At 38.2% G+C, this 19,265-nt stretch overlaps 1 protein-coding gene across 1 annotated transcript; it reads left to right on the plus strand.

Annotated features, from left to right (window-relative positions):
• Window positions 1–205: 205 nt before the first annotated feature.
• Window positions 206–15,988, plus strand: kcnk13b (potassium channel, subfamily K, member 13b). Its single transcript, XM_059355736.1, has 3 exons — window positions 206–706; window positions 7,675–8,450; window positions 14,302–15,988. Exons 1-3 carry the CDS (start codon window positions 370–372, stop codon window positions 14,455–14,457), a joined length of 1,269 nt encoding a protein of 422 aa, XP_059211719.1. The 5' UTR covers window positions 206–369; the 3' UTR covers window positions 14,458–15,988.
• The last annotated feature ends 3,277 nt before the right edge of the window (window positions 15,989–19,265 follow it).

The following is a 19,265-nucleotide window of genomic DNA, read 5'->3' on the forward strand; positions in this document are numbered from 1 at the left end:
GGTGCGTAAAACGCGCGCTCAGGGGAGGGGACTACTTTGGAGAGGCAGGACTAGAGAGCACATCAGGACCACTCTGTGTATCCACAGGTTGCTGCGCGGCTCTCTCCTCCTCTCTGAGCATCTTGGCAACCCAGACTTCAGAGTGCAACCGGTGGAGATGAAGTGGAGGGTTGCGTTTTGGCTCAAGGGTTTGGAGCAAAATGTCAAATCCACAGCCTTGGGACAACTCCGTTATAACCTGCCTGGATAAAAATGTAATTGCATTGCGCAGGACTTTTCTGTCGTAAGAAAAGATATCTTTTCCCGAGGACTGTGCGTTTTATCCGACACCACCATGCCACAGGTCCTTCACTGCACCATAGCAACATAATGGCATGTAGGAGCGGCTGCTGCTGCGGCTCCGGACCAATAAACGATGATAACGCGAGGTTCCTGCTGCTGGCTTTGTTCATCATTATATATCTCCTCTGTGGAGCTGCAGTGTTTTCCGCGCTGGAGCAACCAAAGGAGCGGGAGGCGAAAGAGCGCTGGGCGCAGAGGTTCGAGCTGTTCAGCCAGAAGTACAACCTGAGTAAGAAAGAGCTGAATAACTTCCTCAGGAACTACGAAGAGGCGAACGTAGCGGGTATCCGTGTGGACACGATCAGACCTCGATGGGACTTCACCGGCGCTTTTTACTTCGTGGGAACTGTGGTGTCAACCATTGGTGAGATGGAGAAACAGCTTAAAGTGTTATTTTCTCCGTCTGCTTTATCAAATTTTTTCTCAAAATAATACATTATTTAATATCCCTATAAGGTAGCTCACTGTCACGAATCCATATCCTTCTTTTCCAAACACCAACAGAATCTTTGGTACTTTCAATGTCTCCCATGTCTATAATGCATGATGAATATATTAGGCTACTATATATTTCTTTATAATCTACTTATTGCTGTAGTCATAAGCATTCATACATATTCATAGACATATTCAATAGTACACATTCTAAAACATTTTAAAACGACATATAAGATCAAGTATCATAATAATACATAATTACATGTTGGTCACTCTCATTTTGCATGTGTATTGTCATAGCTGTAATACATTTTTTTAATCATGCATTATAATCACTGTTATAATGCATTATAATGTGATTATAGGGTTAGGGTAAGGGTAACCCCTATAACACATTATAAGTATGATTATAATGCATTATAGACAGACTTGTAAAAACAATGTAAGCGAGTGACCAGCAGTTATGAAGTATTATGAGACAACCTTGTAAATCATTATATAATGCTTTATAATGTGTTATAAAGCATTATGAATGTTTGAGTGCTTATAACAATAATTACAATGTGCATTAAGCAAATTATAATGCATTATAAGCACGTTTATATAATGAATTATAGACATGGGTTTGCAAAAAAACAATGTCACTAAGTGACCAGCAGTTATAAAGTATTAAAAAAGCTTTACAATGTGTTATAATACTGTTATAAAGCGTTATGAACAAAAAGTGCAATAAGCAGATTATAAGCATGTTTATAATGCATTATAGATTTTGGCTTGTAAAAGCAATGCCTGCAAGTTACCAGCAATTTTGAAATATTATGATACCTCCGTGGATGTCATTTTGAAAAAAATTATAATGTGTTCTAATATTGTTATAAAGCAGTATGAATATTTGAGGGCTTATCGTGCTATAACCAGATATTAACACATTATAAGTGTTACCGACTCTCCCATATCAAGGCTATTAACTAGCCACTTTCCATGAGAAGAAATGAAAAACATTAAATAAAAAACATACACCCTCACTGTATTCTGTGTTGTGAGGATTTAGGAGCCAGCTTTCATGTGTTTGATGTTTGGCTTGTGAGAGCCGCATTAATGATGGCTCTGCTACTGGAAAGTCATGCAGTGTGCCAGCATTAACACTAGCCCTGGAACTAGCACACCTGAATGAAATGAAGCCATAATTAAAGCTGTTAGTTACGCCAAATTCTGTTTTTTATTCCTCTTTTCTCATATATGTTCATGTATGTTTATTAACCATGCAACATGTCTTAGTCGTGACTTGAGTCAGTTCATCCAAAGTACAGGGGGAAAAATACCAATTTAATTGTCTGCATCAGAGCTAGATCTGTCCTTGACGATTTTTCATTTCAGCGCTGAGAACACCAAAGGCAAAATTGGTGTCAGTATGTCAGACAGAGCAGAGAAACAGAGCCCTCCCTCTCACCAACAGCACTGTTATAAAATGACAATAAACCTGTTATTATCTTTTGGTACAGTTAGCTCTGAATCGTACCTCTCAGACCAGTCTCCACATTCCTATAAAACTAAACTGCATCGTCAATTACATTTCAAGGGAAATGTATTTTATCCTGGATTCTTTTTGTTTTTGAACGTATGACATTTACGTTTGCTATTACAGTCTGCATGTGCATGTAAGGAGAAGGTTGGGCTGGGGGATGGGCCGGACAAATATAGGCCTTTCACCCAGGAATCAGAGACTGCTCTCCCCTCAAAAACGACAATATAGGGCATTTAAACATGCAACAAAATACGACTCATATTTACGCGTTGGACCGTCCTTCGCCGCCATCTTGCTGACATAGTAGTAGTAGTGATTGACGTTGATGTTGTTGAAATGGCGGATGTCACTCAAGGAGGTGGATGGATCAAACAAACGGTGGACTTTCAACCAGGAGAACAGGGTTTGTGTCCTGTGTGAAAATAAAAGTAAACGTCGTTACAATGCATTTACATACATTTATTTAATTTAAGTTATTGAAGTTTTTTGCCCTAAACCTAGGTCAGTGGTTTTGTAGCAAAAATTCAGTCAAAAATGCAGCCATTTACAACTCTAAACCACATGTGCTTGCATAATAATGTGTGTGCTATATTCAGAACGATCTGCTGTACCACGAGCCGCGGGAACGCTCATATGGGTCGTTTTGACGAACGCTCATATGAGTCGTTATGGGTGGTATTGACAAGCGGCCTCTTCTGTCGTTTAGGTTGGAGATCTTGTTGAAAATTCAGCAATGACTTATTTAACCATGTGTACTTTAGACAACTAATAATCAGTTATAAAATACTGAAAGCAGTTTCATTGCATGGGAACAGAATTTTGTTGGAAACAGGTTTAACCATTTAACGTCTATGATATGATGACGGTTTGACAAGCTTCACATCTGCCTAGATGGACTTCGGCCATCATGATTTAAATGACAGTTTTGTTGATGAAGCAGCACGCTATCAAGTTCTTTACCGAACACATTGTGATTGATAGTTGCATAAAAAGAGACGTGATCGCAGTGTTGATCCAGGGATTTTCCCATGATTCCTAAAGCCACTGACAAGAAATCATTTCTTCTGCTCTACCTGCAGCCTTTCTGCACTTTTCTCAGACCTCTGACAGAGTAGTAAAGACCACATGCTGTTTGTTAACCACCAACTACATCACATTGCAACAAGAAATAAAGAACTACTATTGTTGACTGCACTGCTATAAGGTCCTTCTGCAGAGATGCAGGAACATCCTGTTTCTTTCTCTGAATCCAGATGCTTGAAGTCAGCATTCAGTGAGATTTTTAATTATTTAATTTGTCAACTCTCACCAAACTAAGCAAGCTGATCTTCTTTTTTAAGCTACACAGTAATCTCTCAGCTTTTGGAGTATGTATATAATTTAACACTGACAAGAAAGGATGTATACATGGAAGATTAGACAAGAGTATTTTTTATGTGTATGCATGGACGGTACATGTGCACATGTCAATCCTCGTGTATAGAGTTCCATAGACATAGATACTTGAATGGTAAGAAGACTGCATTTATGTAGCACCATTATATCTTCCAGGAAAAAACACTTCACAATTTGTTCATTCACTCCTTTAGCCTACACACTTACCAAGGAGTCCTCCAAACAGCACAACCACATATGTTGTTTGCTCCAACCCTTCAAAGGGACCCACAGGAGATCAACACATCCTCATACTTAAAGGTAATGGCAGAACACATGGTAGGTTTGGTGAAACGATCATAGTTTGGTAAGGTTTAGGGACCAAAAATACTTGGTTTAGTTTAGGAAACAAAACTACACAGATAGGCTTATGAGCTGGTCTCCCCTCGACAATTTAGCGCGTTTGTACGACAGATATTTCATATTTAAGTTTTAGACTGTTCTGCGTCGCCATCTTGCTGACACAGTAGTAGTGATTGATGGCAATGCAGAGTTTAAATGGCAGATATCAGGGAGGGGAGAACAGAGTTTGTGTCCCATGTGGAAAAAAAATTACGGTAACACTTTCTATGAAGACTACATCTATAGTGCATTATGAGCGCATTCATAGTGAATTATAATGCTCATTATAATCAATCATAATGCATTATGACTGCATTCATAAACACATATAAAGCTTCATGATGCACTATATCAACAGTTATAAATATAGCTTATAATGACTTATAAAGTAAAGACTTTAAGTAAAGTGAGGTTCATATAGACGCATCTATAGTGCAGTATAGCTAATCATGATGTTTCATTGTTGGCATTAAGTAAAGTGTAACACATTTTCATTAGCTATACTGCATTATAGATGCGTCTATATGAACCTCACTTTACTTAAAGCATACATTGATCATTTATTTATACTTATGGCATCCTATGAGTCCTTATAACAATTGATTGTTGAGGTGTGTGTATAGAGGGGTATGAGTAGTTGTAATGTATTATAAGCCTCATCAGTCAGCCTGTAGTTTATAACCAGTCAAGAGCACTCATAAGACACTTGGATTTATAAGTCATTATAAGCTATATTTATAACTGTTGATATAGTGCATCATGAAGCTTTATATGTGTTCATGAATGCAGTCATAATGCATTATGATTGATTATAATGAGCATTATAATTCACTATGAATGCGCTCATAATGCACTATAGATGTAGTCTTCATAGAAAGTGTTACCAAAATTACTTATTTACTTATATTTATGTACATTTATTTACTTTTTAAACGGTCTTATATAACGCCTAACCAGGAAGTTTTTCGCCCTAAGCCTAGGTCAGTGGTTTTGTAGCCTTAATTCACAGAAACTGCAGCCTTTTTTCAACCGCAAACTGTACCTGTATGTATAATGACATATGTGACGTAAAATAACTAATGCTGGAAGTAAGGTTGTTATGTACATGATATAAAACATTTAGTAAAACGTGATGTAGAATTTGACATAGCTACATTAATGTAATTATGGGTTGTACAAACGAAATATGGGGTTGTTTTTTAGGAAAGGACAGTCACACATTCTTACGCCGATGGTGGTAGAGCTGCCATGCCTCCTCTTGGGAAGTAATTTAGGGTTTAGTGTCTCTGCAGGGACACTTCAACATGTGGACAGAAGGAGCTGGTTTTTTTTTTGCTAAGCCAAGCTAACCAGCTACTAGCTATAGCCGTACATTTAACAGACAGGTAGCGTGGTATCAATCTTTTAATCTAACTCTCAGCAAGAAAGCTTCAAAGCATACTTCCCTAAAAGACAAACCATTGCCTTAAATGTTTTTCTTGAGTAATTGAGGTTTAATTTAGGGGTGAAGAGTTAGCACTGTGTCGCACAACCCAGCAACCCCATTTACACCAACCATGCTCAGAGCTTTTATATCAGACAGATATCTCACTGATATGGTGGTAAACTATTTTCTCTTTCTTTCATGTACTATGTATTTCATTAAACAGGTCAAATGACTCATCAACATCACATTTAAGCAAGCTCAAGAAACAAGGAGGAAAGAAAACACATCCATTAAATCCATCCCATTTGGCTTTATTGTTGAAAGAAAACTGCAGCCCAATTAACACCTTGAGAACAAATCTGAATGTGGAGGCAATCAAATCCTCAGAATAGATTTTTCATTACACAGTAACATTTATCTTTCTTTTTTAAGTGAAAAGAGCTCTCATGTTGTAAGAACTCACAGCTGTAGCCGCACCACAAAGGTGCATGTAACTGTGTAAATTGCGCAATTGCAAAATAAATTACGGCATGCGCTCATGTTATGAAATGAACAGGGAGAGCAGAATGACACAGGCAGTGCTTCATGAGCATTCATGTCAAATGAGGGATGAAAGGAGACATCAATGAGAAATTGGTGCAGGCTATGGAAAGACCTCTCAGTTTGACTACCATTTTTATCTGTCAGTTCACAAAAGAAAAAGGAGGAGTCACAAACAACAGCATCTCAATTTTTGTCAGAGCAAAACCAGTTTAATGGGCTCTTACCTCTAAGAATATGAGAAAACGAGAAAATTGGGATGCGAAGTGGCCCCAGTGGGTCTTTTACTTTACAAATGACTGTAGGGAATACACTAAAATGTTGGACTGATTGCCGGGATGTGCTTGGAATGAAAACACCTAAGCTCTTAAAGTGAGTGATTGACAAGCAATACACAGAGAGGAGAGTGTGTCACCAATGGCAACCCAGCAGATTGAGGTTTTGTGTATAATTTGCCCTTAGAAAAAGAGGAGTTCCGTTATTAGCCATCTTTGTTAATGACAGAGAGAACGAGAGTTTGGTTTAAAGGGTAAGTCAAAGCAGTTAGAGGCAATGGATACACTCCTCTGAAATACCAGTGATCCACTCATTTATTTATTTGGAAATTCTGTGTGTGTGTGTGTGTGTGTGTGTGTGTGTGTGTGTGTGTGTGAGTGAAATACAATACGGTATTGAGTAAGACTTTTTATTGAGTAAGAATTTTCCAGTGATGGTATTGCTTTTATGTAAATTGTTTTCTTCAATCCTTTTATTCAGACCCACTCTTGTGCACAATGCACAAGAGAAGCAATTGCATTGATTGCCTGGGAGCTTTTGGTCACTTATAACATATATTCAGGGGTTGTTTTTGTGTGTTTTTACTCCATTCTCTCTTTCCAACCTATAGACTATGACACGCCCACTTCATTTCGGCCTTCAGGTCAAGAAAAAAAAACCTGCTATGTTTTGGTTACAGTTGGTAACCAACTTTTCAGGTTTGGAAGCAATGAATCTTTGTTGGATCTTTCCGAACTGTTCAAAATGATGTCCATTAACTAAGGTTGCACAATTTACCATTTCATCATGCTAGATACAACAGTAGAGTTTGCTCAGCTGTCATTGTCAATGACTAATCAAGGGGTTTCCATTAATTATCTTTAGTCAAGATTAATATGCCACAGTTTAATAATGAACTGAAAATATTTTACACTCTGAACAGTTGAGGTCTGTGCAGTCTTCCAGGGGGATTTACCTCAGCATGTCAGAACCTCAGCATGTGCTGGAGTTCCCTTTATGGAACCTCTCCACCATTCATATATACAGTATATATAGATACATGAACAGCCAATGTGTTTAAAGTGTTGATGAGAGACAAAGGTCTTCATAGATCTATCCTCTTAATTTAGCTCTAGATTGATACATTTGTCTTTAAAAGCTGCCATCATGACCCTCCTAGAGGTCCCTTTTTTCATATCACAATAAATACCGTAGAAAGTCAGTCTTTTTATATCTTCTACAGTCCTACCACGAGCTAAAACAGAACCCATTCAGTGTTGGTGGGAAAGGGGTATCGTTCACGTATCTTGTCATATTACCATTTGAACTGTGGATTTCTACTTACTACATAATATTGTTTCATATATTCCAGGGTTTGGGATGACCACCCCTGCCACCATTGGAGGAAAAGTCTTCCTGATGTTCTATGGCCTGCTTGGCTGCGCAGCAACGATCCTCTTCTTCAACCTCTTTTTGGAGCGTGTCATCACCGTCATCGCCGTTGTCCTAAGGTCCTGTCACAAAAGACGCCACAACAAAGTTGTGCTCCCACCAAATGGCCGGCAGGTCTCTGAGGGAAACAGAGCAGGGGGAAGTGCAGGAAAAGGAGATGAGCTGGCTGGCTGGAAGCCTTCGGTCTACTGTGTCATGCTCATTCTAGGAGCAGCAGCTATCTTGGTGTCCTGCTGTGCCTCATTCATGTATTCGGCAGCTGAGGGCTGGGGCTACCTTGACTCGCTCTACTTCTGCTTTGTGGCCTTCAGCACCATTGGTTTTGGAGACATGGTGAGCAGCCAGAGGGTCGTTTACGAGGGTCACGCCACGGCCGCATATCGGCTGGGCAACTTCTTCTTTATCCTGACTGGCGTTTGTTGTATCTACTCCCTCTTTAACGTCATCTCCATCGTCATCAAACAAGTCCTCAACTGGCTGCTGAGGAGGCTTGAAGCCCCCTGCCGCTGCTGTTTCCCCAGGAGGGGTCACCATCCGCATCGGCATCCCCGACGGAACGTGGTGGCCCCGGGTCACATGCGTGCCCGCAGGGACCTCTCCATCGAGACGGACGCCATTAACGAAAGCGAGACTGACACCGGGCGCAGGATGTCTGGGGAGATGATTTCCATGAGGGACTTCCTGGCAGCCAACAAGGTGAGAGCTTCAGGGCGGGAGCAGGTTGTGACTGTCAGCCTGTGTGACATGTCACACATGTATAATATAATTACACGTGTTATTATGTGGAAGCTATTCAGTTATCTTCCAAAGTTATTTGATTAAACCACTCACATGAGCAGCAGCAAGAACATTAAGTCAATCATTTCTTCCCTGTAGTCATGCATACTGTAGTCATTAACTCCTGTTTCAACCTGCTTTCAGTCATCTTCCTCACTGTGAGCTGTATTGAATTTTGAATGCTCAATTGCAGCTTTACTGCATGATTATCAATGCAGACACTCACGAACCACAATACACATGTTCCCTGTCATGGACATGTAACACATTAAAGCCTTTGCATACTTCCTATCATTGGAATCAACAACAGATCATCTAAGGGCAGTTTCACAAATAATGTCCATTTGGTTAGTCCGAATTTATTTAGCGTCGGACTGGTTGGCTTTTGAGCGTTCACAAGCGGCCAAATGAACTGTAACAAGGATTTACCTGCACCAGCGTTTGATTGAAATTGACTAATCTCTGGGTTGTGAAAGCTTCTTTTCATATATCGTCATACGTGCACTCTCCAGATGAAGGGCAAGCAGCCGGAGGCAGGTTCTGAGACCACAACTGCCAACGCTGCACAGATACAGATAGGTTTGCGTCATCAACAGCTGTTTCAATTGGCCAAATCAAAACAAGGGCTACTTTTTGAATCCTTTGAAATAGAATTACAAAAAGGGGAGATATTTTTGTAAATTTATTTTTATTGTTTTCATAACAGAAAAATATATACAAATTATATATAGGAATTAGAGATAATTGGTGGAGCTACACAGAACAATACATGTTTTGGTTTTTTTGACAGAGTTTTTGACATTAGACAAACAAAACAAGGGTATAACATAAATGGCACAGCAACAGAATAGCACTAATTCAGTTTTTAGACATTAAATCAAGAAAAGGTTGCCATATTTTAGAAAAGATATCCTCTTTAGTAGATATGATGTACCTGATTTTCTCCAAATGTAATACATTTCCCAGCTCTCTCAACCACATTTCAAATGTAGGAGCCCTTTCAGGTTTCCAAGACTGTAGAATTAACTTTCTGGCGAACAATGTTGAAAGGGAGATAGCCTTAGCTTCATAACTACTTTTTACACTATCTGGATTAGCCACTCCAAACAACACGGTGAAGTGGAGATATTTTTAATTAAAATAAAAAAAGTAAGAAGAAAAAAAACCTAGAAAACAATCCCATCAGCCAACAACTGATGGCTGATGGGATCAAAACCTTTGTGTTAACGTCTATGAGTCAATTAATGTAAATCAAAAGCATTACATTAAACCATAGACTGTATAAAATACATGGGTATTGCCATTGGATGACAGTGTGAGAGAAAATAATAATACGTCAGTTACTGAAGTTAGTAGCCTGACACGAGTGGTGCATTTGTGTAAATATTTGAGTTAAACAGCAGTATTTAAAAAGACAAAATAAAAAAAAAAGACAAAGTCATTCTCAAGCATATTTAATCAATTGGCTATAAACAAGATGGCAGTTTTAATCAAATCAAAAAACTACTTTATTTATAATTACTACTTTGCTTCAAATGTCATGGACCCAACCCCACACAAGATAGTTAAAAACCTCTAGACAGCCAAGGACGTCTAGAGGAAGAGGTATTTTATCATGATGATCACATCCACAGTGGGAAAATCTGTCAGGTTGTGGGGACAACTCACTTTTCTTAATTTTACATGGATCACATCCATTTGTCATTATAATGACATAATAGTGGAAATATGCAAGTCAAGTCATAGTCAACAGTTGAACAAAGGTCATATAGTGTGATTAATATTTTTATAAGAACTTCTTGTTCACCAGCAATCAGCAGTTTATTTTTGCTGTTGTTTTCCAGGCCACATTCATATTATGTGAATAATGTATTTGAATATCAATGGCTTTACTCCATTGCTATCACCCTTTCAACAGCTCTTAAAGCCACTCAGAGATGTCAGTTGTCAATACATTTGCATAACTGCAACCTTACTTTTCAGTCAAGACATATAAGCAGTGTGAGCTGTTGAATGTCAAGGCTAAGCCCATGAAGACTTTCCACTGAAAAAAGACAGACATTTTCACACCTGATGATTATTGTCATAAAAGCGGTTTTGAATGGAAAATTAGAGGACTAAATGGTGTGATGCTAAAAGGCACAATTCCAGGTCTCTAAATCAAAACAACTCTTAAAGTCAATTTCCAGTCTGTTGTTGCTACGCTAAAATGGCATGGGGCCCATGCCGGCATGCCATTCATTTGAAGGAAACATTTTCTGGTAGCCTACCAGGGCAGGCAGTCTGTCACACAAGTATTATCTAACATTAGTTTATATTTGACTCGGACATCTCATCCCTATTGTATTGACTTTTGGCCATTTCGGTTGCTACATTTCCTACTGAAGTTAGCATGTTGCTGTTTACTAGTTAATAGACCCCTTTTCACAGAATGTCACTCTAGCATCACACCGTTTGCACATTCATGTTGGTTGCAGAAGTAGGTTTAAATACAAGAGAAAAATTTAATCACAGGAAGAGTTTTAATTACACAGTTATCCTGAATGATGCATGTATGGTTAATATAGATAGTAATAAACAGTTTGTTAGAGTTTGAGCAGTCCAGAAAAATTGCCTGAAAAGACCATTTACTTCATGACATTAACATGCTATGCTGTGTGATTGCTTGTACTAATAACAAGACCAAAAATCCAAGTCTGTACCATATCGAGTACCATGTTCAGGCATTATAATGTACCATATTACACCTGTATGGGCATGAAACATGTTGATAAGGGCAACTCTTCTCTCATATCTTGACCTAAAATCACCAGTAAGAGCTTCAAAGTAGTCAACATGTTAGCCTTGTTAAACAGCCACTTTTGTAGATGAAAATCTAACTGACACAACTCAGGCATAAATAATGTTAGCAGACAACATTATGTATTAAAGTATTCTTCATGTTACATTTAGTCACGTTTCGTGATTCATGTTATGTCATTTTGTTCTCATGAAATAGCCATAGTAACATTATGCTAACGTAATGTTAACTTACTAAATGACCCTAAGATGAATCGACTACCCAGGCAACAAGTGTAGGTAACACTGTGCCTAAGTAAACTGTTACTAAAACAGTCATACAAAAGTGTGTTAAACGTTGATGTAAAAATAAAAAGCTACAATATGCATTAGCCAGGTTAGCAACCTGTCATAGTAAGAGGCCTAGGCTCCTTGAATTAGAGTTGTTACAAAGTTACTTTGAAAACATTATAGACTTCTGTGTATTTGAACATTGTTGAAAATATTCTGTATAATGTAAGTTTGCAACACAACAAAATATATAACAACGGTCTAGACTGTTTTAGTCATTTCAACGTGGAAATGTTATATATCATACCCTCAAATAACTTCCCCCAGCTAATAGCTAATGCTAATTTGCTAAACAAAGATGACTTACACCTACGAAACATCAGCATATTAACCTTGGTACTTTGAGCATGTTAGCATGCTGACATTTGCATTTAGCCCAAAGCAAAGCTCAGTGCCTCGAAACAGCCTCAAACAGCCGTTAGAATGTTTGTTGACTCTGCAGAATACACATAATGCTGATTAAAAGATTTGACATTGACAATATGTACAAAAGTTAACACAATGTAGGCTAGTTGTCCCTGTTTGAATAAAAGAACAACTTGTCCAAAGTTTGATTCAGCTTCAGAACTGGCTGATAACATCAGAGGCCAAGATGAATAGCAGCTTCGTACATATTGTAGTTGTAGAGAGAGGAATAAGAAAGAGGAAAGGGTGGGGTGGAGGAAGAGAGATGGAGAATAGACATTTCTTATGAGTTAGAATATGTCTGCTGAACAATGTGACATGCTGACCTTTTCATTTTCAACCAGGAACAGCTGGGCATTGATGATCCATTAGCCTCAATATGAATAATCTGTTTAAAAGCACAAGGTGGAAGAATTCTTCAGAAGCACTTGAACAAAGACACTGAGTCATCTTTACAGATCATGGTCATTGCTCAAGACACTGAAGAGGAAGTCAAGCTTTTAGGGTCGTCCCCATCACAATTTTGTAGCATCTTTATTCAATGACAATACTTTCTGATAATTTAAGGTTTAAGATTAATATAATTTAAAAAGAGGGTAAGGAGAATTACGCTGCAATGAAGTATGTCCTTCAATTCTCTTGATATTCACTGGGTAGGAGACATCTTGGTAAATTATTTTTTTTAAATAGCACTCTAACACTTATTAGAGTCAGCAATGCAGCCCATTTAAACACGGCAACTCATGAACAAATGTGGTTATTTCAACATATTTAAAGGACTAGTCAGCAGTGTTGGGGAAAGTTAGTTTTATGACTAACTAGTTACGTTACTAAGTTAATATTTATTGAAAGTAACTTATAAAGTACTTTCAAAGTTACCTATTTAAATGCTCTTTGGTGTGTTTTCACTTCAGTTGTAAAGAAATACCCACACTACCAACTCTTACCAAAAGAAACACGGAAAACATCTTCAGTTTAATGTGTTTATGTCTCTATTGATCATACCAACCATGACCATGACATACATTTCTTATCTGCCACATTCTAAAGTGTACATGTGATTCAGAAAAAGACGAGGTCAAAACCTCCAATATATGTCTGACCGCGCTTTGTGCATTAATATGCATTTTATGTTATTCAGTTCTGTTAGCTTCTTAGCTTAGCAGCAAGCGATAGCTCCTCTCTCCTGCTTGGTGTCAAAGGTTTAGCTACTCCTCAGTCTCCTTTACCAATGAACAAAATTAATGAAAATGGCCTTAACATAGTAACCTTAACTACCATGTTATGTTAATCGTTACAACAAAAAAGTAGTCTGAGTACTCTAATAAAATAGATTATTCTGGCACCACATGAATGCAGCACAGGCCCTCTCTCCCAATGTCAACGTCCAGAAAGTAACAGTTTTTTTTCTTGGCCCATGTTTCACCTTTCCACCAAGAAAACATGACTTCCTTGATAGAGGACAATGCCAACATGTTGATTCTAAGCATGTGTAATGTTTACTAGTGCAACATTAGTTTGGTGTGTTAGCAAGCTAACATTTACTTATTAGCACCAAACACCATGTATAGGCTGATGGGAATGTCATTAGTTTCTATGGTATTTGTTCAAAAACCATTTGTGCTACACTAGATGAAATATCAGGTGGATCTGTTCTACAACAGATTTCAATGGCAATCCAGCCAATATTATTTGAGACATTTTGCTAAAAATGAAACATGTCTCTCTGTAAGTAATGCCAAAGTAAAAGTCAGGAAATCATGTCATCAAGTAATCATGCTTCACCAACTGGGTGCTTTGTTTGTCTAAATTTAATGGAAATCCAAAAAAAGTACACATGATTGTATAAAACAGATTCATTCCATTTGATTTAATGTTGACTGAAGACATATAAAGCAGCATTACACATGAGTTGTGTGCATACTCTCCACATTGCTTTGTTGGGTGAAAAATGAAATGAAATGTTGGTGTGTGGGAGAGAAAATATCTGCTTTCTGTCAGTCGCACTTGTTTAGCATTTGTCGTCTTTGTTCACATAAATCGACACAGCAAATAAGAGGAACAACACCATCTGGTCGCCTTATATCACACCTGTGAAATCAGATGTGCCTTCTGCCAACACATTGTATTAATCCTTGTTTCACAAGACTTCACATGTTGCACGTACCACTTCTAAACACAGAGAGCAAATATTTCCTCATCTGTTGCTTTCATTATCTCTTCCCCTTTTCTGCAGGTGAATCTGGCTATTATGCAGAAGCAGCTTTCGGAGATGGCCATCGGGCACCCGCGCCAGTCTAGCTCCAGTTCACGTCAGAATGGATTCTCAGGAGGGGTGGGTGCCCTTGGCATCATGAACAATCGACTGGCAGAGACTAGCGTGGACAGATAGGGGAAACAGTGTGAATCCTTTTCAAAGGATACAAAAGGCTGAGAGGATGAGACGACAAACTGACGCTGAGGACTGTCTTCCTGGAAAAGATTTGGCTGAAGATTTGAGTGGTTTACAAAACTGAATTTATGACTAAGTAATTCATCTTTTCCATTGACAAGCAACCTGACCCCCAGCAGTTACCTTTTTTCCTGTCGAGACTGAACATGAATGATGCATGCTAGTTTGCTGGAGTCTCACATCTGGACCAGGCTCAGCGTGCAGGAATGTTACCCTGTGAGGAATTCAGTTTCCATGGTGATAAAAAGCCTGCCTAGAGCCTTGTATCTAAGCCTTAAAACATGATGCACTACATGCTACTTCACACCTGACCGCAACTTCCACTCATCCATCATACTTATCACTATGACTCTACCCACGTCCATGCTGTGTCTAACATAAAAATAGCTTTAATAAAATGGGTGTGATTTTGATTTGTGTCTAACAGTAGTTATTACATAAGACTTGGTGTCATATAGAAGCCTAATTATAATTATTTCATGGTTTATTGAATGTTTATCTTAAATGCAGAATGCAAGATTCTGTAATTAGACTCTCAAATGGCACTCGTTTCTATTATTTGTAACTCAGACAAATGGTCCACGGCCTTATTATTGCCCATTCAATAGCCTCCATCTTGGCACCGCTTTCATTGATTATCTCTTCGACAAATAGAAGACAAAACCCCAAAGGGACCTCAATACAGAACAAACAGACCTATCTCTAGCTGGATGGGTGGTGTTCGGAGCCTGAGATGACGCACATTGTGTGAGACTGCTGTTTACTTTGGGTTTTGTTGCACATTATCCAAGCACAGATGCAGAATTGAGTAATTTTCACACCTGATGTCGACCTACAGTCCCTGTAGGCGATTAGTATGGATAAAAATGCAGTGAAACAAGTTGCTCCAGGGCTTATTTTATGATTTCATCTCATAGGATTATGTTTTCCTGTAGTCTTGATTCACTGCAGGTGCAGTAAACAAAAACACAGAAACTGTCAATAAAATGCGTGTGGAGTGAAACCTACAAGTGGCCAATCAAGATGACTACTTATGGACACTATATTAGGCTTGAAATATTGTATGGAGATCTTCATGTTCTTTGTAAATGCATCTGTGAGTAAATTACAGGGTGACAATTCCCCACGTTCCACTTCTGACGTCGCCAGCTGAGCTGAGGTATATCTCAGTTAAGTGTGTCTGATTTCCAGAGATCAGTAGCCAAGAGATAACCTTCTTTGGTGTTGTCTTGATGAAACAATATCCTAGCAAACCTGCAAAGAAAGAATCCGATGAAATATTTTTGTTACTGATTTTTTTAGAAATGCTTTCCAGTGGTTGTATGAATACTATATCTGTGAGTCATCTGATGTAAAATCCTTTTCAGTTCACAGCACAAACTGAGAAGAAGGAGATGAGATCCAGATAGCCCACAGCATTAATAAAACATATGCAGAGTGAAGAATATATTTGTATGAATAGAAAGAAATTACTTTTTATGGAGCCTGTGGCAACAATGCATTATAAACATAGTTACAAAACATCATAAGCTGCTTATAGCACTGTAAAATAAATGCAATAAGCACTCTTTATAATAATAATCTTACACTTCATAAAACATTTTATAATTACTTATAAGGTCACTTACAGAAATTATTTATGCAAGGGTCGTAGTGTATTATAACTCATAGTTTTAATACATTCTAAAAAATTTCCAATGCAGTATAATCACAGTTAAAATGCATTGTAATGTGATTTTAGGACTAGGAAAATGATCCACTAATCTGTTTTTAAAGACAGTAACTGTTTTCACAATACCACCAATTTTAATGGAAAACAGTTACTCATATTTTGTATTTTGAATATGTTTATAATATTACTTGTAAGTTTATAATACATTGTAGACATGAGCTTCATAAAAAGTGTTACCGAATTAGCTTCACTCCTCTCCCAAAAAGCAATTTTCCAATCAGGATTGGAATCATAACAACAGCATACCTGTCAAACTTTGGATTTATACAGTTTTGATGATTGTGTCTTTTTGTAGCTTTTCCAAACCAAAAACACACAACCAAAACTGTAAAGAGCATAGACCACTGGGCCTAAAAAGTGAAGCCAATACGGAAGTGCCTTGAAGCTTTTAAATGCAGTATTTTAATGGCCAGCAGGGGGCTACACCACCAGTTCCAAAAAGAATCTCAGTTGTATGTAAGCCAATAGGAAAATTACCCTACTTGTCACTTGATTTACTGCCTCATTAAACACTCTCATTAAGAGTATATGGACACAATTGTTAGTTTCAAGTTTTTAACACAGCATGATGTTTGTGTTGTATGTGGATGTTTCCATTCAGAATAAAATAGACACTAAAGCAGAGGATGCTTTAGAGCAGGGGTGTCAAACTCAAATACACAATGGGCCAAAATTTAAAACTTGAATAAAATCGCAGGCCAACATTGAACAAATAAACCTTTTAATATATACCATACATTTTTTGCTTTAACATTAAATATGGAACCAGCAACCCTTATAAACATACAATATATAACTAAATAGTGCAGACATGTAAAATCTAATTTCAAATAAAAAACACATCAATGTCATTAATTTACAATAATAATATAATAATTTGGTATTGCCTCACGGGCCAAATGAAATTACACTGCGGGCCAAATTTGGCCCGCGGGCCAGAGTTTGACACCCCTGCTTTAGAGTGTGACTACCTAATGACTGAAAGATCACTATCACAGCAGCCTGCATGTTCTCTGCTGAGAACTTTTCAGTTCATCAAACTTTATTGTTACATTTTGGTCTTATTGAATGTTCCATTGGGCTAAAAGACGCTCTAAGGAGTTGGCTGTTCATCTTGAATGCAAACCACTTACAAAAAGTTTTGATAAAGTTGCCAATCAAACTGTAAATAATCATCAGCAAACAGAAGAGGAAGTCTTGGCCCAGAAGCATTTATTTTCCTACTATGGCGATGGCATGATCGGTCGCTCTGCCCTACTTAGCCCTGACGTTTTTCCTGAACCCTGACCATGTCACTCCATATGCTAAGGCTAACAAAGACAATAAGTCAATAAGAGGCAGAGGAGAGCTGGCCTTGCCTTCGCCATAGTAGAATTTAAAAAATGATTGTGCTCCAGATATCTGCTAGCTACACCGAAACCCTAGAAATACCAGCATTTGCCCCTAGAGGTTAAATTGCCATAACACTGCAATTTGATGGGTTTAAAGATTGACTGTGCTGTATTTTCCTAATGTGTAGAAGCCGGATGCTATCAGAGTTTAGGGAACCTCTGCTTTTCATTGGCTTTGAGTATGTCTACACTCCAGCCATGCATGCAGCGTTAACCTCAGTTTTTGAGCACAGTTTTTTTTAGCAGTGAAGGGAAATCTTATACAAGACTTGTTTTTTTTAAAGTCAACAACTCATTCAGCTAATGATAGCTTAGTTAGCTAGCTAATGGAAAACATATCCTTGAACACTGAAATCCAATATTGTGTACAGGAAAATAAATGACAAAAATAACTTGAATCTAGCAGCCTCCACTCTTTGCTATGGAGACAATCTCACCCTCAGACAGAATAATCGGACACACAAACCAATGCTCATGGATGCTTTCACACAATACACATACACTCAAGTACACACACGAAAAAGCCTAATAAGGAATCAGAATATCAGAGAAGCTGTGCCTACACAGATAATAATATCTTTGAACAAATGCCTGTGTGTTCCTGCCTGTTTGTTTGTGTGTGCACAAATGCATATGTGTGTGTGCCACAGCCGATACTTGGACAGATGCAGACGTACAAAGACTCTTTGTTAAAGCTGTTTTCTGAGTCACAGCAACTCCCAGAGAATTACTGACACCGCTGTCGTACCCACTGCGTTGAAACACACTCTAATGGAACAGCCGAGTGGGATTTGGTTTTATTCTGCTGTGCTGCAGAGGTGGTCTCAGTGTTATACCACCATTCACGTTCAATGGGAATAAAACTTCATAGGTGGATATTTTATTATTCTATCCACAAAAGGTGTGAAAACTCTGTGTACGTGAGTAATAACAGATCTGTGACCACACTGTGAGAAATGTTGAAAGGGAAAGATATATTTTCATGATTGTGACTATGAATTTTTTTGGGGGGGGAAGCAGTTATATCTACATTACACATATTAAATTATATGCAATATTGTACAAGTTAAGCCCATTCCATTTAAGGTCGGTGCCTATCAAGCAATGGTTTGCACATATAGACGTGTGACTAAAGGAAGCAACCACATTAATAGTGACAGCCCTTCACAATAAGCTAATTACCCTAATGACTTAATTAAGATGGGTGGAATGCATTGTCAATGTTGTGAGCATAATTATTGATAGATCATGTGCATGAGTGTGAAAAGGGAGGGTAAATAGCAAGCAAACTAATTAAATGAATGCTGGATGTGAGATCCAGGTGGCATGTGATGCCAAATAATCAAGGATCTGCACAGTGGACGGTGCACTTGTTCAGAAGCAAAATTGAGATATTACTTACTTTATTAATTACTTTACTGCAGCTTTAGTCCATCCTCTTCACTGTTGAGTATGAAGGTCAACATGTTGTGCAGAACTGAGGATACTGTCATTAAAATCCCACATGAAAGTCTCTTTTGTTTGTTTGGTTTGTGTCTTTCAACAGAGCTGCGGGGGTGGACTGCCCTTCAAGTACAGTGAGCCTGAACCATAAGGCTGACTGTGTGTTTTAACAAGTTAGCTTA

The sequence above is a fragment of the Centropristis striata genome, chromosome 18 (genome assembly GCF_030273125.1).
Source record: "Centropristis striata isolate RG_2023a ecotype Rhode Island chromosome 18, C.striata_1.0, whole genome shotgun sequence".
Taxonomy (NCBI): Eukaryota; Metazoa; Chordata; class Actinopteri; order Perciformes; family Serranidae; genus Centropristis; species Centropristis striata.